This window comes from Anastrepha ludens, chromosome 5 (genome assembly GCF_028408465.1).
Source record: "Anastrepha ludens isolate Willacy chromosome 5, idAnaLude1.1, whole genome shotgun sequence".
Taxonomy (NCBI): domain Eukaryota; kingdom Metazoa; phylum Arthropoda; class Insecta; order Diptera; family Tephritidae; genus Anastrepha; species Anastrepha ludens.
The window spans coordinates 23,192,831-23,211,850 of record NC_071501.1 but is presented as its reverse complement, the minus strand read 5'-3'; the positions used below and the strand labels follow the sequence as shown (position 1 = coordinate 23,211,850).

Sequence of the window (19,020 nt, the reverse complement as noted above, 5' to 3'; positions counted from 1 at the left end):
AAACGACTCTGGGAGTTCAATTTTAAGATAAACAATTTTTTAGTACTGCACGGATTCCCTTTTAATTTTCTTTAAATCTACCCGACCTCCGAAGAAATCTGAGTAGATCTGTGTTGCCAAGGTGGTCGCTTCTTAACACAACCGTGCGAAAGACCTCAAGCCTGATTCGAGCGACGGCCGGGCAGACTCACTGAAAGTGGTCCGCCGTCTCATCCTCCTCTCCACATGCTGGGCAGAGTGCACTCTCTGAGATGCCTACCTTTTTCATGTGCTTTGTCCACAGAAAGTGGCCCGTCATCAGTCCAACCTAGAGGGTTTAAATGTTTTACAAAATTATTCTGCGTAAATTTTTTCTAAATGCACCTTAATAACATATTTCTCGCCGATATGTAGTTTAACTCTTTTTTTCTTATTTATTGTAAAAACTCTTAGGTTAGTTACAAATTTAAAATGGTCTTAGCAATGAAGTTTGACCGAAGCATGCAAAACGATTTTGGGGTTTTACTATATGGGTCTAGGTCTTTCATCTACTCGTAGAGTTGAAATCATTCCACTCCCAGACAATGACCCTCAAATTGTTGCATAGTGTAATTGTGAGGAGATAACAAAATTTACTTTTACTATATTATATCCAATACGTCAAACACAAATTGACTTTTTAAGCTGTATGCAAATTATTTATTTAAATAGACTTTAAACTAAAGAAAACAGTTACAACAAATATGAGACATGATTTTTTATAAATGTATGTAATTTATTAACAATACGATAATACATAACATATTCAATTCGATTCATGTATTCGATGCCAGCTCGAATTAATTTCCGAGTAGTCTACATGCGAGTACAAATTTCTTCAGATATCGCCCGTTGTAAATTCGAATATTTTCACGGCGCGCTATTGAAAAAGTCATATTATTGTATTATTAATAATATAGCAAATTAGCAAAAGTTACTACCCGCATTTATGAATAGCGGTAACGAGCGCTTCAGCAGTGTACTCAAATCTCAAATGGCAAGAGTTCCAGTGTTTAACGGCGAAGTAGGAGAAAATTGCCTACGACAATTTTACTTGCAAACGCAACAAGTATATGTAAGAGTATATGTAATAATGGGTGTGCCGTCATGCTGACGAGGGTTCATCTGGAATTTAAAGAATAAATATAATATTTTAAATACAACAAACTACATAACAGCATTGGTTTGCGAGTTATTCTGCTGAAGCTACTAACCTGTGACGAGTGACATGCGCCGCTTGACATCCTGAGTTGTATTGTAGGCACCACATTGCATGCATTTCAAGCCGATAAAGTTGAATTTGGTCTTAGAGGTCTGCAAGTGGTTCAAATTTGAGGTATGTGTTATGTTTATCATAATTTTTTATAAAATTTCTTTGTTTGTAAATTCAGACGCACTTATTCCTACCTTGTGACAGTCATTACAAAAAATATGTATTCGTTGGTTCTCATACTTCTTTGGCACCGGTAGCGACACCGCTTGCGCATCCAAGTACTCCCACAGCGCTGTCATGTCAATTAGCGATGTCTGACAAATGGGACATGTGTAGTGCCCGGAGTTGAGTAATTGATCGAAGCAAGTCTTGTGCAACAGATGACCGCAATCGGGAATGTGACATGGAATGCGTGATGTGTGTATATCGCCCAAGCACACGGGACAATGAGAGCGCGAAATATTTTCCACACACTTTATTCAAATTAAAATGAAATAAAAAGGAAATAGAACGTTTAAAATGTATACACAGTAGATAGATACAGTGTGTCAAGAATATCTTTGCATATTGAAGAAAAATTTAAAATTTTAGCTTTGATCGAGAATTCCAACAACAAATAAAAAATCAAACAAAAAATTTATACACACATTTCATTACTGTGGTTGTCTACACCTTTGCATAACTGATGAAAACAAAAAAAAATGCAGTAATTTCCCGCGAATTCCATTCATTTGGGCTTTTTTGCAAATGGTATGGAATGTGAAAAGTGTAAGAAATTATTTAGTTATAAAGTGATTGCCTTCAGCGCCACAAGTGATCTCAGATTTGAATAAAAACAAAGCCGGGAAAACGAGTTTCAAAAAATATTATTCAATTAGTGTATTTCAATCACTACAAAAGCAAATCAGCCAGAGAAATCGCCGATATGTTCTCCCTCAAAATTAGAACTGTATATAATATAATAGACCGTGCTGAAAATGAATAAAGACTCGAGTTGAAAGGATCTACAGGCAGACCAAAAAACGCGACACAGCGAATTGATCGTAAAATTATTAAAACTATTTATAATAGCTCGCAAAGCAGTACAAGAGGACTAGCTCTTCAAGTGGAAAAAGACTACGGGTTAAGAGTTTCTCATAAAACTGTTTGAAAAATGTTGCAAAAACAGAAATATTCTTCAAGAGTGGTTAGGAAAAAACACCTGTTATCAGCACAAAACTTTGATAAAAGATTGCGATTTGCCACCGAGCACTTATCACTTCCCACAGAGTACTGGGATGACGTTATTTTCTCAGATGAGACGAGAATGATGCTCTACTACCATGATGGACCCCAGAGAGTTTGGCGTAGGCCTCTCACAGCACTACAAAACAAAAATATTATCCCTACCGTAAAGTTTGGAAAACTGTCAGTAATGGTTTGGGGTTGTATATCAACAATGGGAGTGGGTGAAATCAAAATTTTGGACGAAATAATGACCAAGGATGTATATCTTGATATTTTAAAAAACAAATTGACTTCCAGTATTAGAAAATTCGGCTTTGTTGACCCGGAAAATTCGAACACATTTAAATACAAATACTATCAAGATAATGATCCCAAACATAAATGTTATTTATGCAGGTCCTGGTTACTCTACAACTGCACCAAAGTTATTGATGCTCCCGCCCAAAGTCGCGACATTAACCCAATCGAAAATTTGTCTGTTCATTTAAAACGAAAGGTAGGAAAAAGATCGCCAACTAATAAAACTGAATTAATAAGATTCATCAGAGAAGAGTGGGGGAAAATACCCTTGGAATATAATATTCCGAAACTAATGAAATCAATGCGAAGTCGTCTTCAAGCGGTAATTGATGCCCAAGGCGGACATACAAAATATTAACCCCAAAAGACTGCATTTTTTGTTGTTTTCATCAGTTATGCAAAGATTTTTTAACACTTTTTAAATAGAGTAAACATCTTGTTTTGCTGTTGTTTTTGTAAAGTGTGGTTTATTTAATAACTGTTGGCGCCTTATAGCCGTAGACAAGTACAGTAATGGAATGTGTGTTTTTTGTTTGCTGTTTTATTTGTTGTTGTCTCAAAGATATTCTTGACAAACTGTATGTACATTATCACTTTCCAAACAAAAAAAAAAATCGGTACTGGTTTTTTCATAAGAATTACAAATTTTATTATATTTTAAGACTTCCGCAAAATATTTCGGAAAATATTAATAATCGTTTGGGGGAAAAAGACCATTATTTTTATTTTTATGGTTTGAAATTTTTGTATGGTCGATCTTTAGCGCCTGCGCGATGCTTTGACTGCTAACATGCCGGTCAATTTCGATTGTTTCTGTGATTTCATCGACATTTTCTTCAACATCAAAAATGTCTGAACAGAATCGACGAAACCAAAATTGTACGCAAGTAACTGTTACAGTATCGGCACCATAAAAACCATTCACAATCTCAGCGGCCTGGGTTGCATTTTGCCTCTCAAAGAAAAACTGTAAAATGTTTCGAATTTTTTATTTGTTGAGTTCCCTGTAACTCACAACTGAATGGAACAAACAAAATATGGCAAACAATTTTGTTTAGAGTGAAATGTCACCCTGACAACGAGCATAAACTTTAAATTGTTTGATCGATACTCTACGAGATCGATCGCTACAGCCATCTACCGAGAAAATAATTTATTTCTTTTTTCCCAAACTAATATTTTAAGACTTTTGGCAAAATATTGCGGAAATATATTAATATTTACCTGAGCTAAATCGATTTGAAATAAAATTCAAAAAATTGAATTTTTTATGCATACAATTACTTTTAACTTTAACTGATTGAAAAGATTAGGCTTAAAAGGTCTGCATAAAAATGTTTCAAAATTGTATCAAAGTAATCAAAATAATGAGATGTTTGAAGTTATTTCTCATGTTTTTTGGAAGATAAATTTAAGAAAATTTGAATAACTAGTAAAATCTTGGTCAATTTAGACTTCTAAGGTACCACTGGAAAGGTGGTTCTTGATCATTTTTATTTCTTGGAAATAAATCCATTAATTTCTTTGATTTTGTTGATACAATTTTTTTTAACATTTTTTTCAGACCTTAAACTATTGTATTATTATGGTAAAAAAATATTTTAAAGGTGAGCTCTTTAACAGACCGTTATTCGGGTCTGAGCGAATTCGACAGAATCAGCTGATGGGCTGACCTCACTTGTGGTGTGTTTACGAAAAAAAAAAACTGAAATTGTGTTATATGAAAAAAAATTAACCAATGACACTTCGTTGCCGTCTGAACAACGAACAACGGCTGATTGGACGAGAATGTGTGAAATTCTCCTGCAGATTTCGGCTGGCAATAAGATTGTGTTAGTGATATACGAAAACAAAGCCACACAACCTTCACTCATGCTGCTTCGTTGCTATCTGAGCAACGATTGATTGGACGAGGTTTGAATATATGTGAAATGATCGTGAGGAATTCGGTTGCCGAATCCCCAAGAGACGTGGCAGCCAAAGTTCGCCTCACAATTTTCTTTTTCTAGTAAAAGAGCAAACCTTGAAATCTATCATCATTGTTGTGTCTGTGGTAATTTCTTGGAAAAAATATTTTTAAAAACTAATTTAAACTCTTCTATGGCCTCAGTTAATTTTTTGAGGGAATTGTTTTTTAAGCTAATTTTATTTATAAAAAACTATTTTCGGAGGTACCTTCGAGTCGGTTCAGCTCAACTAAATCTTCATATTTTTTCGAAATATTTTAGTAGGATGTCTTACCTACATATATATATATATACAATACATATGTATGCACAATGTGGCGCAAAATTAATCATCCAATTTTGTTTTTGAATATATTTTTTACTAAATAAAAAATGATTTTGAGTGATGGAAAACTTTATTTTCACCTTTACGCGCTCCATTGCTTGCCTGGCTGTATACTCCAATTGTCTAGCTGACAAGTGTCAAATATAATGGACATACGACGCCATTTGCAAAGATTATAAATCTTCCGATGGGGTCATTAATTTTGTGCCACTTTGTATGTATGTACATACACAAAGTGAGTGCAGAATTTAATTTAAATTTTACTTACTCGATGTCCGTCGATTTTCAACCGTATGGGCAGACACATATCGCAAACTTCGCAATGGAAAAAATTCTCAGCGCCACCAATGCGACAAATCCCACAGCCATTGCAATGATACTGCTTCTTATCGGTATCGTCAAACAGGTTGCAGATGAGACAGGTGTACTTCAAATATTAACAACAAAATTTTATAACAATATAATTTTTTAATATAGGTATAAATAACTGGTAATGCATTCCAGAGTATAAGAAGCTAATCCAACAGAAAAAACTCTAACATATTAGCTTTATCAACCGGTGCCTCTCGATATTTGATGCCACACTAATCTTTAAGGTATTATTAATATTTTTTAAGTATTAGACTGGATAATTGGCGAGAGGTCTGCAGTGAGAGCCAAGCTGCTTGAAAGGCCGAAAAATAGTACAGGAATGTAAGTTGAGGGTAAACTCCGTTTGTAAGCTAAAATGAGCTTGAAAATTGTGTGAGTGTCGGGACACATTGGTGTTCAAGACAACGAACTGTCTGATGAATTTCCGAACTGCGGTTCTTTGGAGTGTCTAACTGGATCCGAGCCAATTTTGAAGCTAAGCTTACAGGGAACATTCGGGTACATCAAGGTTTTCATTAATAAATATCATGAGAACCGTTGGTACTGACACTTGATAAACAACCAAGTGTTTCCTGAAAAAGCTTAAAATAATCCTTTTATGTTTGAGAAGCAGTGAGCTACGAATCCTGATACCAGAGAGCTAATTACGCGCACAGTCCATGGGAACGACATATGGTCGTCATACGCATCATCGACCATCCACTGTGTACTTCTTCTTTGGAGGATGAGGATAGTTCAAAATATTTTCTCTGCCCCTGTCCGGCTTTCGATAGGCTTAGATGGTACATTTTTGGGGTGGATTTGACAAACTGTTAAGATTCTTAAAAAATGCTGGCAAGTTTGGAGAGGAGCAATGAATTTCCACACCACCTGTCTCCGTATTCTCTCTCTAGACTTAATGCAGAATGGGCAATAGTTTCTGATTACTACGAAAATTTCCGGTCATTCACAATTCCATTCCAAGTTATTACCCCTAAGCCCAATTGGAGCATGTAACTACCTAAACCTTAGAAGAAAAGTTGGATAATGCATACTGATGATTGGGTTTAGGACATTGCAATTTATAATACAATTCCACCAAAGAAAAATTCAGGATTTGCTGGTTTTGGGTTTGAGAGTATTGTCATGTATGATGGAAATTGCGAATAAACTGTAGTTAGAAACAGCAGAAAACATAATGTTTTATTTGTAAGCCCTTAATAGGCTCAGGTTTTCCTTTTGAGTATTACTGTACCTCAGAGTGCACGACTTATATGGCCACTCTCCAAGGAAACTTACGAATGATAAAGGGATTAGGGAATGAAGACCTGTGGAATTTCATTCCAAAGATCAACTATTTTAAGCTGCTGAAAGTAAAACATGGGGTGAACACATAGGTGGCACTAGTTTTATTCCATTTAACTCTTTTTCAGTTAGTACTAACCTTAAAAACAGCTCTTAAATTTTCATGATACTCGTATTCTATTCATTAGTTCGTGGGTGAAAAAAGTTCAATTGGCTCCCTACTGGCTGTTCGCAGACCTGAAAAAAAACCTCGCCGGTATGATATTTCGCTCGAATGAAGAGGTTATCGCTGATACTGAGGCCTATTTTAAGGCAAAAGATAAATCGTTCTCAAAAAGTGATGTTGAAATGTTAGAGCGGCGCTGCAATAATTGTGTTGTGCTTGGTGGAAATTACGTTGATGAATAAAGCTAATTTTGAACCAAGAAAACGTGTTTTCTTTGCTAGGCCCCTGATTTTTCAGACCATGTGTTATATATAAATATTTATATAAAATTCTTTACATACCTTGCCAAATCGCGTGCCACATGCTTCACATTGCTCCTGCACCTTCTGCCGCGTGTTGCACTCGGAGCAAATCAATTCGGTTAATGTCTTACGATCAAAGTGATGCGACTCGTTCTCATCGTGACAGAAGCGACACTTGTAGAATTTATTGCAACAGGGAGTCTGTGTAGAGAAATATAAGAATTTAGTAATTATAATAAGAGATCGTGGAAATATGGTATTTACTATAATATTTGCTCACTAACCACCACAACTGTTGAATATTTGAAGGTTCGAAAAAAACTTAACAACCGGTTTCAGCGATTTTAAAACTTTGTTTATAAGATAATTTTTAATAATTTATTAATGAGATATGATATTTTCTCTTGAAATAGCTGTACATATATGTACATATACAAATGTGTAGTATATTTGTCTATATTTGTACAGTTTTATATTTCAAATTTAATGCTGATGCTAATTTGTCTTGAAAACTATTATATTTGCTTATGTTTATGTGAATGACGAACCAACGACTGTTTTTTTTTTAATAAATGTTCAATATTTTTCATCTTCGAATCTAACATAATTGGGCTATATGCAAATGAAAGGCGCATGAATAATTTAAAATTTTGATTTTTAAGAGTAAACCTTGCTATGGAACACGACTTCATACAAACCACTTTCACTGGCAGACTCCAGAGTACGACATGCTGTCAATCCAATTCTTCAGTACATTTTTGATGGTTTTGGCAGTTATCTTGCTAATAGAAGCTTTGATGTTTTAACTATTTAAATGTATAAAGTCCAGTTATCACAAGAACTCAAGCCGGCCGATCATCAACAACGTCGTGTCTTTGCTGATTGGGTCGTTGAAATGCTTGAAATCCGGAATTCCATTGAAAAATCATCTTGAGTGGTGAGGCCATTTCCACCTCGGCGGCTTCGTCAACAAGCAAAATTGTCCGGCCTGGGGCTCAGAAAATCCAAGAGTTATTGTTGAAAAGCTTCTTTATCAGCAAAGTGTGACTGTTTGGTGCGGTTTATGGTCCGGCGGAGTCATTGGACCTTACTTTTTCGAAAATGAAGCTGAAGCAACAGTTGCGGTGAATGGATTGCGCAATCGAGAGATGATTAACGATTTTTTATGGCCGGAATTGGATGGTATTGATCTGGACAACGTTTATTTGCAACAAGACGGCGCTATGTGCCACACAAGCAACGAAATCATTGATCATAACACATCTTATTGGAAAACCCTTTATATTAAAACAGGATTCGGCAGTAGAATTGTGCCTGCTTTGAATTCAGTTGTTGTTCAGACGGCGTTTTTTGGTTTTCTTTATTCTTATATTCTTCTTTTTCTTGAGCAACGCGATGACCATTTAAATGATTTTGGCTGAGTTTAACAAAGCGCGCCAGTCATTCCTTTCTCGTGCCAACCGGCACAGAGAGCGAGAAATGTGGCTCCTTGCTGGGAGTGAGAGTAGTACTTTCCGAGAGTAGGAGTGAGAGTTGAGTGCGGAATCTTCTAGCTGTCTGTTGCGACTGCAGCTTTTCGAAGTTGAACATTCTTTGCGTACTTAGTTGCGTAAGTTTTTTCCTACACAGAGGCGTGTGCGGATTTTGACTGCAACAAGATATTAATCCGAGTCGATGTGGGGTTCTTGGATTGTACGTGCATCTAAAACATTAGAAGCGTGTCTTCCATCAATCGCAACATGATCGATCTGATTTCGGGGTTTTCAATCAGGAGACAACCACTTAGTTTGGTGTATTCTCTTGTGTTGAAATTAAGTTTGGTTTCTGGTCTGGCCTCGTTTGGTCTCAGTCAGCCTCATCCGTTAGCGGATGTTTCGTTGTGCAGACCGAATTTTCCCACAAGGAGCCCAAAAATCACTTGCCCACCCTGGCTTTGAAGTCGTCAAGCATGCTTTTTGAGTTATGGTGTGGGCAGTGCGTAAAGACACGTTCTAGGCGCTCAGAGAAGCCGTCTTTGGTTGCATCTTTCTTCCCTGCCGTCGGGGCGTGGGAGCAAATGAGCGAGGTGTTGTAGAAACTCGCTCTAATGCGGATTATTGCGAGACAATCATTCCCCGGAGTGAACAAAAAAACTTGGCGGCGAATTCACTCTCTCTCTCTTTCTTCTTTATATGGTACCTGTAGTAGACGTCGCAAGGTTCAATGTTCTCCTTGCATTACTCTGTTTATCGCATCTCTTGAATGGCAGGGTTGTCAGCCTTTGCACTTACTTGAAGACATCAACAAGCCGGGCAGAGACCCCTTCCACATTAAAGGCCGGACTTTCCAGGTGTATGCCTCAAAATCATAGTCCTTAGTTAGTTTGTCGTGGTCTTGATCAGAGTAGGGAGTTCTTATCTAAGACCTTGTTCGTATTTTTATTGGAAAATGATTTTTACGTGATACACAAACAGATATCCCGCGTTGTTTCGACCTCTCACATAAGCTCGCCTCTAAATGGGTGGTCGAAAGTTACTCAGAAGGTACTTGGTTGAAACCAAAAATTTGTGAGCAGCTTTAACCATATGCAGAAGAATCGGAATCAGAGACTTTCCCTATTTGCGTGGTCTTTTACACTCGGATTGACATAAACAAGGAAGAGAACAGTTGTTTGTTACCAAAAAATTATAAACTAAGCTTTACAATTACGTCAGTTCAACACCTTTGTCAAACTCACTAGAACTGAGTAGCGGTGCCGCGGTGGGCGCAACCCTCTGCAATCTTTCAACCGTAGTTAGAAAATGTGTATTGGTTACCTTGGAGATTATTTTGAAGAAAATAAAATTAAAATCAATGTGTAGTTGTATGGGTTGCGTTGTATTGACAATTCCGGATACTTTTTGAATGAAGTTATTTTCCACTTAGCTACTAATTTACAAATCGTTGAATTTTAAGTGGTGCTGCTGTTTACTGTCAGCTCAAAGTGGCGAGCGCCTTAATTAGAATAGCTAATATTAACTCAACTGTAACTGTAGTAGCAAATTTAAAATTGCAATTGAAAAGTGTGATAAATAGGAAACTACTCACGTACACTTATTTGTTGATATTTTTGTACAATGCATATTTACAGTGGCAGAGGTGTGAAGGGGATTGGAGAGGTTAAAGTGCGTATGGGTCTCAGTTGTATTGACATATTTTTTAATATATTTTCAAAGGCCCTTCTGTTAATCAATAGTTTTCCAAAGTACCATTTTGATTTTTGTTATCTATCGCCTTTCTGTAATCAAACAAGTTTGTTTTTTATTCATAAAGTAGAATTCCGAAGAAAATACCCTTATTATTTCTTTTTCTTATTCATATTTGATTTGGAATTTTTTCTCACTTCGATGCCATAACTAAGCTCCCACAGCTTCTCCTTTAGTGAGATCTATTGTACATAGGTGCCTAATAAAGACGTGCTTCTAAAAAGGGTTCTCTGACAGGTGACCAGAATGAAACTGGCTAGGTATTGGTTGCTTGGTACTGACGTCGCTCACGACCCAATTAGTGCTTAGCTACTCGGGTAGCCTTTACTTTTTGCAATCAGAAGCGACTTAGTGTCTGGTGTCTTTGTTGGTAGGATACTCGCTGAGATAGCAAAGCACCGTTTACTTATTGAGCTTATCACATGCTTGAACGTTTTTTACTCACGTCAGTACCTCAGTAAAAGGGTGCCCCTCATAATCGTGGCTGTTAGTCTGAAAGAATCACTTTTTGATCTTCTTGGTAGCTCTTCATTTTCTGTCTTGTCATACTTGGGTTAAATTTGGTGCGTAATTCATTCTTTTCAACTAATTTTATTTGATAGCTATATATGTATGTATATATCCTAGTCTCTTCCTAATTAAGTTATTAATTTAATATTTGTTTAATTAGATGGCAACGTCATTTAGGAATATTATTACGTTAAAGCTATTTGAGATTACCTATACATATGTAACAATTAATATATTTTAATTTCCAAACAAAAATTGGTGGCAACATCAGTTAAAAATGTTTTTCATCGAATCTTGTCTAAAATCCGTAATTTCATACCGATATCTTCATATTTTACGGAAAATTGTGATAAATTGCTACATTTTTTAATAAAGTTTAGGTGGCAACGCTATTTAAAAAAGATTAATTTCTGTTCATTATTTTTAACATATTTTGTTACATACCCATATTTTAACCTTTGTTTAAATTATCTCATTAATTTGATATATTTTGTTTGTTTTTTATTATATGGCAACGCTATTTAAAAATATTATTTGATTATAGCTTTTTTCAACTTTACCTTTATATGTAATTCATCTGTACTATTATTTACTATTTTTGCCTTAAGAATTAGGTGGCAACGTCACACACAAGTCACTTTAATTTAAGTTTTTTTCAATATTGGCAACACGTTTTATTATATGCCCATATTTTAACCTCTGTTTAAATTATGTTATTAATTTTATTTTTTTTAATAAGATGGCAACGCCATTTAAAAATATTGTTACGTTAAAGATATTTTAACATTTACATTGATATGTGTATATACATATATAATACGTTTTATTAAAATAAAAAAAACAGGTGGCAACACCTGTTAATAATATTTTTTTATTGAATCTTGCTTAAAATCCTTAATTTGATACATACAAGTATCTATATCTTTATATTTCACTGCAAATTGTGGTGTATTGCTGCTTTTTTTATGAAATTCAAGTGGCAGCGCTATTAAAAAAAATGTTCTTGTAATCAATTTTTTTTTAATATTTGCTTAGATACCCACGCTCTACTATTCAAGTATATTTTATAATAAATTATGAGTTCTTTAAATATAAATAGGTGGCAATACCCCGCTACAATAAATGTTACGCACAGACCACTTAAAAACCCCATAGGCTATCCAATGGTGTAAAAAAATTTAAAATCGGGGCCGTAGTGTTTGAGTGATGCTATTTCGAAGAAAATGTTTACGTCTTTATATACATATGTATGTATGTATGTACATATTATATATAACTATGTAGAGATGTTAAAATGCAATCAGGCAATTTTGTCGTGTGCCTGGCACTGACTTTGGTTTCAACTTTTTGGTTGACGAAATTAAAAAAAACGAGACACGAAAATATCATTTACATACGCACACACACTTATGCATAAGTATGTCGTACACTTCCATTGCTTAGCTTGAACTCGTAGCGGTATTTAATCACTTATCTCATCGTTTATAGATTAAGTGCCATAATTTTATTTTCTTAATAATTTCATTCACGTTTTTCACATTTCAAAGCATGGGTATGCAATATGTAGTAAAAAATGGCATCTGGTACTTTTCTGCCTTATTAATATGAAATATTATATGTATTGTACTTATCAATTAGTATTTGAAGTATGAAATTTTTTTAATATAGAGTAGAGATTAATGCGCTTGAAGTGTTTTAATAGCCGTATTCTGTGTACTATAAATCTTACATATAATAGCTTATTTAAATAATTGCGATGGAAGAGGCGGTGAAGGGGAACAAAACGAAGCATCTACATAGTGTCTGCTTAATTGAGACTATTTACTTGCGTGTTGACTCTCACGTCACAGTTGACATTTACAATTTCTGAAGTAGCAGAGAACTTTGTTTACTTCAAAATAAACATTAACACCTTTAGCAACGTCAGCTTCAAAATCGAACAAGGTAGTCACTCCTGTTGTGTGCTACTTAAGAGCGATTTGGCAACTAAGAAGTAAACTCCATCGATTTGGTCTTCCCATTCTATGCCACAGAAGCAGGATTGATGACAATATCGAGTGATAGGGCCCTTGGCATGTGTAAGGGAAAGATTACCAGGCAGATACAGTCTGTATCAAAAGAAAATAACCGGTTTCTTTCTCGCATAATACTTCCACTCAAGGGCTACATGCCAGGGCTAACTCAGGTTAGTGTCGTTCGAAACTTTCCCGTAAACGCAACCAAACAAAAATGAGTGAGAAGTACGCGAAGCCTTTTGAGGCGGTATTTCTATGCACGCATTTGGCTGCAAAAGTAATTTAAAAATCAAAAAAGTTTGTTGTGATGTGGAATCAGCGGTATAAGGTGATGACTTTTCCGAGCACGGCTTGAAGCGAGTAACAACAAAAAATCAGGATAAAGTGATCGTTCAAGTTTTTAAGCGACACCCTTCTTTGTGTCTACGCCAAGTACGATCAGTTCTTGCTAAAAAGGGAACAGATGTGAGTATCAACACCATTGAACGTCGACTGAAGGAGGCGAACATATCCTACCGTCCCACTTCATCAAAACCACTGCTCTCAGAAAAACACATTGAGAATTAACAAAACAAGAAAATGGTGTTACAGTAATGGACTGGCCTTCCTTGTCCCCAGACGCCAACCCCATGGAAAATGTGTGGGGAATTATGAAAACGCATTTTGCCGGAAGGCCAGTCCATGATTTAAAGCAACTCGTGCGTCAAGTTCACAAAATCTAGTCCTGTTTGTCGACGAGCTACGCAGCAAAGCTGGTTCAAAGCATGAAAGCCAGGCTATACTCGACAACGATGAATACTACACGGCTAATTGAGTGATTGCGACTCGTAGTTTTGTACATACTTTCATGTGAAAAGTTTTGAAATATATATCTTTTATATTTCATGAATAATCGCGGTTCCTTTTTTCTAACAGAGACTGTATATGTATATTAAAACCGCTCATTGCTCTGTGAAAATCGTATTCTAGGGATCAAAATAAGAAACTTTGCCGCAGGAACCATACCTCTAAAACGAATTCTGATGTCCCCCAATTTGGGCCGAACGAAAAATCCCACTTTGACCCATTTAGAGTGCTCCAATCGAGTCCAAATGTATGACCGACCCCCACTAACTTTGGACGGCCGATCCACCCATGCCAGTGGCACACCCCCTGGAACTCCCCTGGGGGTTCCCCATACAATCATTTCAAAATATCACCATTTTTGGCCTTTACATGAGAAGAAACTAAAAAGTGCGACCCAAATTGGGGGACATCAGAATTCGTTTTAGAGGTATGGTTCCTTCGGCAAAGTTTCTTATTTTGATCCCTAGAATATGATTTTCACAGAGCAATGGGCGATTTTTTTGCCTCCCCACAAATCGACCCGGCCTAATGTATATGGACCATTGCGGCCGCGTCTTGCTGCTACGTGGTGGCGTCAACATTCATACTATCAGCAATAGGTAAGTATCGGGTGTTGTTTTTTAGCTGCATGAGAACTATCGATAGTTCAGTTGGGTTTCGCAAGTCATTATGTATCGCTAATGCCACTTCAAAATTGTAAAAATTTTGTTTGAAAAGAAAAAAAAAATCTGTTCGAGTATCTCATAGTTTGTGAAGCTGAAGTCTTAAACTCGTTTTAAAAAACTACATCATTTTGAGGCTTGCAGAGGCTGTCTTGGCTTTTTTGGTTCTGGTATCAATCTTTTGATCCATCTACTAAATCATAATAAAAAAAATTTCATTCTAACAATATTTCTATTTTATATAACTATAATTTAAAAAAATGCTAACTATTAAGTTGTTAACATATCTCGAAATCGCAACCCGTTCACGATAGGCATTCTGCTCTGCATTTCCGTAGATAAAGGGCAGAGATGTACGCGCACTGGCATCTTTATGTACTTTAACGAGCCAGTTCAATCAAACTTTTTTTATTCCAGAGCTCTGTTAGACGATGATAATAACGACCGAAAATATTCACCATTGCGTTTTCTCAGAGTTCCACCATTTTCATATTGACTTTAGTTATTTGCAAATGACTGCCGGGCAAAATCGATCTATTTTTAGTAAAGTTAGAGAGAGAAAGATCATCGAATTGGTACGGTTATCAAAACAAAATACTACAAAAAAGGGTTTTGAACTTCAAAGACTCTGATTTGATGCGGTATCTGCTGGTGACGGCAGAGAAAAAATAATACTTCTCTTTCGTTGGAAAGATGAAATTTCTAAAAAAAACGATTAGCGTATATTTTCGAAATTGGTCTAAACAGTATATATAAATATATGTATTTGGTGCGTACACTCTTTTTTAGGGCTTGGCCGAGCTTCTCCTCCTCTTTGTGGCGTGCGTCTTAATGTTGTTCCAAAAAGAAGGGACTTACAGTTTTAAGCCGACTACGAACGGCAGATATTTTTTTATGAGAAGCTTTTTCATGGCAGAAATACACTCGGAGGTTTGCCATTGCCTGCCGAGGGGTGACCGCTATTAGAAAAAACTTTTTCTTCATTTTGGTCTTTCACAGAGATTCGAACCTACGTTCTCTCTTACTTTCGAATGGTAGTCACGCACTAACCCATTCGGCTACGGCGGCCGCCTAAATGGTATAAGCGGTTAAAAAAAAATAATTATTAAGGGCCGAAGTTAAATCGCACAAAAGTTGCTTTAGCTAAGCAAACTTTAAACTAATCACAAAGGGCTTCCGTTTTGAACTATTTGATTTAGCTTTTGAGATCTCGAACTCATATTCGAATACCGAGTTTAAAAATTACTCTAAAACTTGTATTGTCTGTCTTTTCTTCTAGCTGCTGTTTTGATATGACAGCTGCCAGCTCTTTTTGAATTTGGTTCTTCAATTGCTTTAGTTGCCGTTATTTTGAAAGATCATTTTTACCACACGTATGGCATTGTCAAGAGAGAACAGATTTTGCAATTGAAAGCGGTTTACTCATGTCATTAGAGAGCTCATTAAGTTCATAATTTGATGTTCTTCAGTACTCTAGTTATCTGAAACGCTCCTAGTGGAGTACACTTTTGATACTTTCTTTGCTCGCCATAGTCAATGGCCAGTAAGGAAAGCGATTATTTCTTTAGTTTTGGGTTTAATTGCCTTAAGGTCTGATTTAAAAGCTTAAAGGTATATTCGCCGCACTCAGTAATTACAGCAATTTTGCAAACCTGTTACTCTTTTGATGGCTTGTTGCTGATACTCAGCTGAGTAGCTGCCGCAATATTGAGGAAATTATTTCTCGCCGAAAGTGTGGCTTGAAAATATGGACCAAAAACTTCCTTTATTTACTTAATTCTGCTCTAAAACCTAAACATAAATAAACAATACTAAACTTCAAAGTAGAGTTTATTAAATAAAACCTTACTTTTCGTTTTCCAGTGAAAAATTTTAAGCTGCGGTTGATTAGCTGATGACCATCAGATTGCCAACATTTTACTGACAGAACGCGTGATGTTGGCATTACGTCTGTTTATGTAAAAATTATTCACTAACTTGCCAGTAACTTAACGAGAATTCGCTTTCATAGAGAAAAATATAAAAAAAGTACGTGAATGCAAAACCAGTAACAATTTACAAGTTTTACGAACAGCTGATTAAATTGTTGGCGGGAAAAATCACGAAAAGTAAAATTTTTTTCTATTGAGCGACTTCAAGGAAAATTACGTGGTATAGGTGGCGCCTTCTCGAAACAATTACTTAATTTTTTGCCATTTTGGCATATCTGACGTCAGTTCCCCTTCCAATACAAAACATACAAAAGGAGGAGAAACTACATGTTTATGAAAATTCATTGAATGACTTGGTAATATTGTGATTTGTGAGATTTAAACTAAACAAACTAATGAAAATGAAGTGAGGCTTGTTAAATTGTGAAATATATAAAAGCCTCCGAATGCAGTTTGTTTGCGTTCTTATGCGGAAGATGCCGCACAGTGCGGCCGATTCCCGAAAAGCTGGCCAAAACTCAAAAAATTAAGTAATTGATTCAAAATTTCTTACTCGGGGGTTGTCGGGGTCGCTGATTACGAATTTGATCTTAAAATTTTGAAAATCCACCCCCTTCCACCCCTATTGGCCACCCCTCACGTGAAATAGCGTATATTCAAGAACATAATCAAGATGCATGTAAATTTATATGTTTTCGGGGTCGCAAGGTAGCAACTGGTAGCAGCTGAATCTTGTTTTATTCAGTAACCATTACTTTTTTGAGTAACCTTTAATAGGTTTCAAAGCAGCATATGACGGCGTTGTATTACTATACAGTTTGAAAACTCAAATTTTATAAAAAAAATTGGAAAAAATGTATCTACGTATTGCTGCAGCTAAAAATTTTGTGTCGAGGTATTGATATGTACTAAAGATTTCTCGTATTTTACTAACTTTCCGAAGATGATTCCATTTGGTTTTGTTCAATTTACTCCATTACAAAATCTTTCAAATGTGTACAACTTTCACTATTCATAGACAGTAATACGATGCTCAAACGAAGGCCACGTTGCGAATGAAAATACAGAGGATACTTAGGGTACAGGACGCTGCTATGAACGGTTTTCACTACTCAAGGCATTACTGTAGCCAACCCAAAGACAAAAAAACTCTATCTAGAAACTTTTTTCTTCGACTTTTGGCCAGCTTTTTGGGAATCGGCCGCACTGTGCGCCGTGGTAAGAAAATGTGTGTGTGTGTGCGTATATGTAATTCCGTGTGATTGGCTGTTTTCATTGCTTTCGGCTGCTCTTTCTTTTCACAAACAAGTAGCGACACATCGAATTCGGAAGGCGCAACCATGTATTCTATCATCCTTGGAGCTACGCATATTAAATTAAAAAAAAAAAAACAAAAAAAAAATAAAGTAAATACAATTCAAAATAACGAGCTTAGGCATCACATGATTTGATTTTGTCCACAATAATTTGTTCCATTTCATCATTGCTGTCATGTGAAGAACATTCCATTATCAATTGTGTGTTATTGTTGTGGCAATCACGGCTTTCTTCATATGTTCCTTGCTGCTGTCGAAGCATGTACATATATATGTACAGGGTTGGCCATATTAAACTGACCCATGTGATTATTAAAAAAATATGGAAAAAGAAACATTTTTTTGTGTTTCATTGTGAAAAACATTTAATTTAGTTCAAGGAGATTCGTTTACATCACTTTTTGAATATGATATCGCGCAAGTGGTCGCCCTTAGCTCGTATAGCGTAATGTGCCCGTTTTTCGGCGTTTTCCATAGTTTTGGCCAGCGTCTCGGCCGATATGGCGGCTATTTCCCGTCGGATATTGGCCCTAAGTGCGCCTAGTGTCTTTGGCTTGTTGACGTAAACCTTAGATTTCAAATAGCCCCAAAGAAAAAAGTCCGGTGGCGTCAAATCCGGTGATCGTGGCGGCCAGTCAAAATCGCCGCTTTTTGATATCAAACGGCCAGGGAACAAAGTCTTCAATAAGTTGACGGTGGCTCGTGCTGTGTGTGGTGGTGCGCCATCTTGCTGAAACCAGAAGTGCTCCATACCATTTTCACGAACAATCGGCATCACAAAATCGGTTATCATGGCCCGATAACGCTCTTGATTGACGGTCAATGGTTGGTGTTGACCATTTTCAAAGAAGAACGGCCCAATGACCATATCAGCGCAAATTTTTCTAGTCTCGGGTAGACTGGGGTCGCTCGAGGGAATTTCTAAGGCTGACTCTCAAAATCATCCTTACCGGTATACTTACCGGTCATTGTCCGTTAGGTGTTCATGCGGTGAGGCTTAGTATCACCTCAAGTTTCTTCTGCAGCAGCTCCTTCTCAACTGCTTGTTCTCGTCGGGCTAAAGTTTAGTTATCTGAGCTCTCACTTTTTCGCTACACCTGCGGATATTGCGGGTTTAAATATCACATATCTGGTGAAATTCATCAGTAGCTTGAAGCGGTTAATACGAACGTAAATCGCCACTGTTGGTTGTCATCCCCTAATCCAAAGTTCATCGCAAGGGCAGTCATTTAAGCTAACCTAACTTAACTACCATCGGAATCAAGAGAAAACGTTGGTTCGAATCTCGGTGAAACGCCAAAATGTAGAAAAAAAAATTTCTTATAGCAGCCGCCCCTCAGCA

General features: G+C 36.4%; 1 protein-coding gene across 6 annotated transcripts in view; it reads right to left on the bottom strand.

Moving 5' to 3' along the window:
* Window positions 1–673: 673 nt before the first annotated feature.
* The window catches only part of LOC128865181 (rho GTPase-activating protein gacU), a 64,320-nt gene continuing 45,973 nt past the window's right edge, over window positions 674–19,020 (bottom strand). For all 6 annotated transcript variants that reach the window (XM_054105270.1, XM_054105272.1, XM_054105274.1 and 3 more), the window contains exons 3-8: window positions 7,214–7,375; window positions 5,319–5,477; window positions 1,426–1,704; window positions 1,233–1,332; window positions 960–1,143; window positions 674–898 (exon numbers count right to left, since the gene is read on the bottom strand). In XM_054105270.1, the coding sequence (XP_053961245.1) occupies window positions 1,124–1,143; window positions 1,233–1,332; window positions 1,426–1,704; window positions 5,319–5,477; window positions 7,214–7,375 (720 nt within the window). In that variant the 3' untranslated portion in view covers window positions 674–898; window positions 960–1,123. The remainder of the gene's footprint in view (window positions 899–959; window positions 1,144–1,232; window positions 1,333–1,425; window positions 1,705–5,318; window positions 5,478–7,213; window positions 7,376–19,020) is intronic.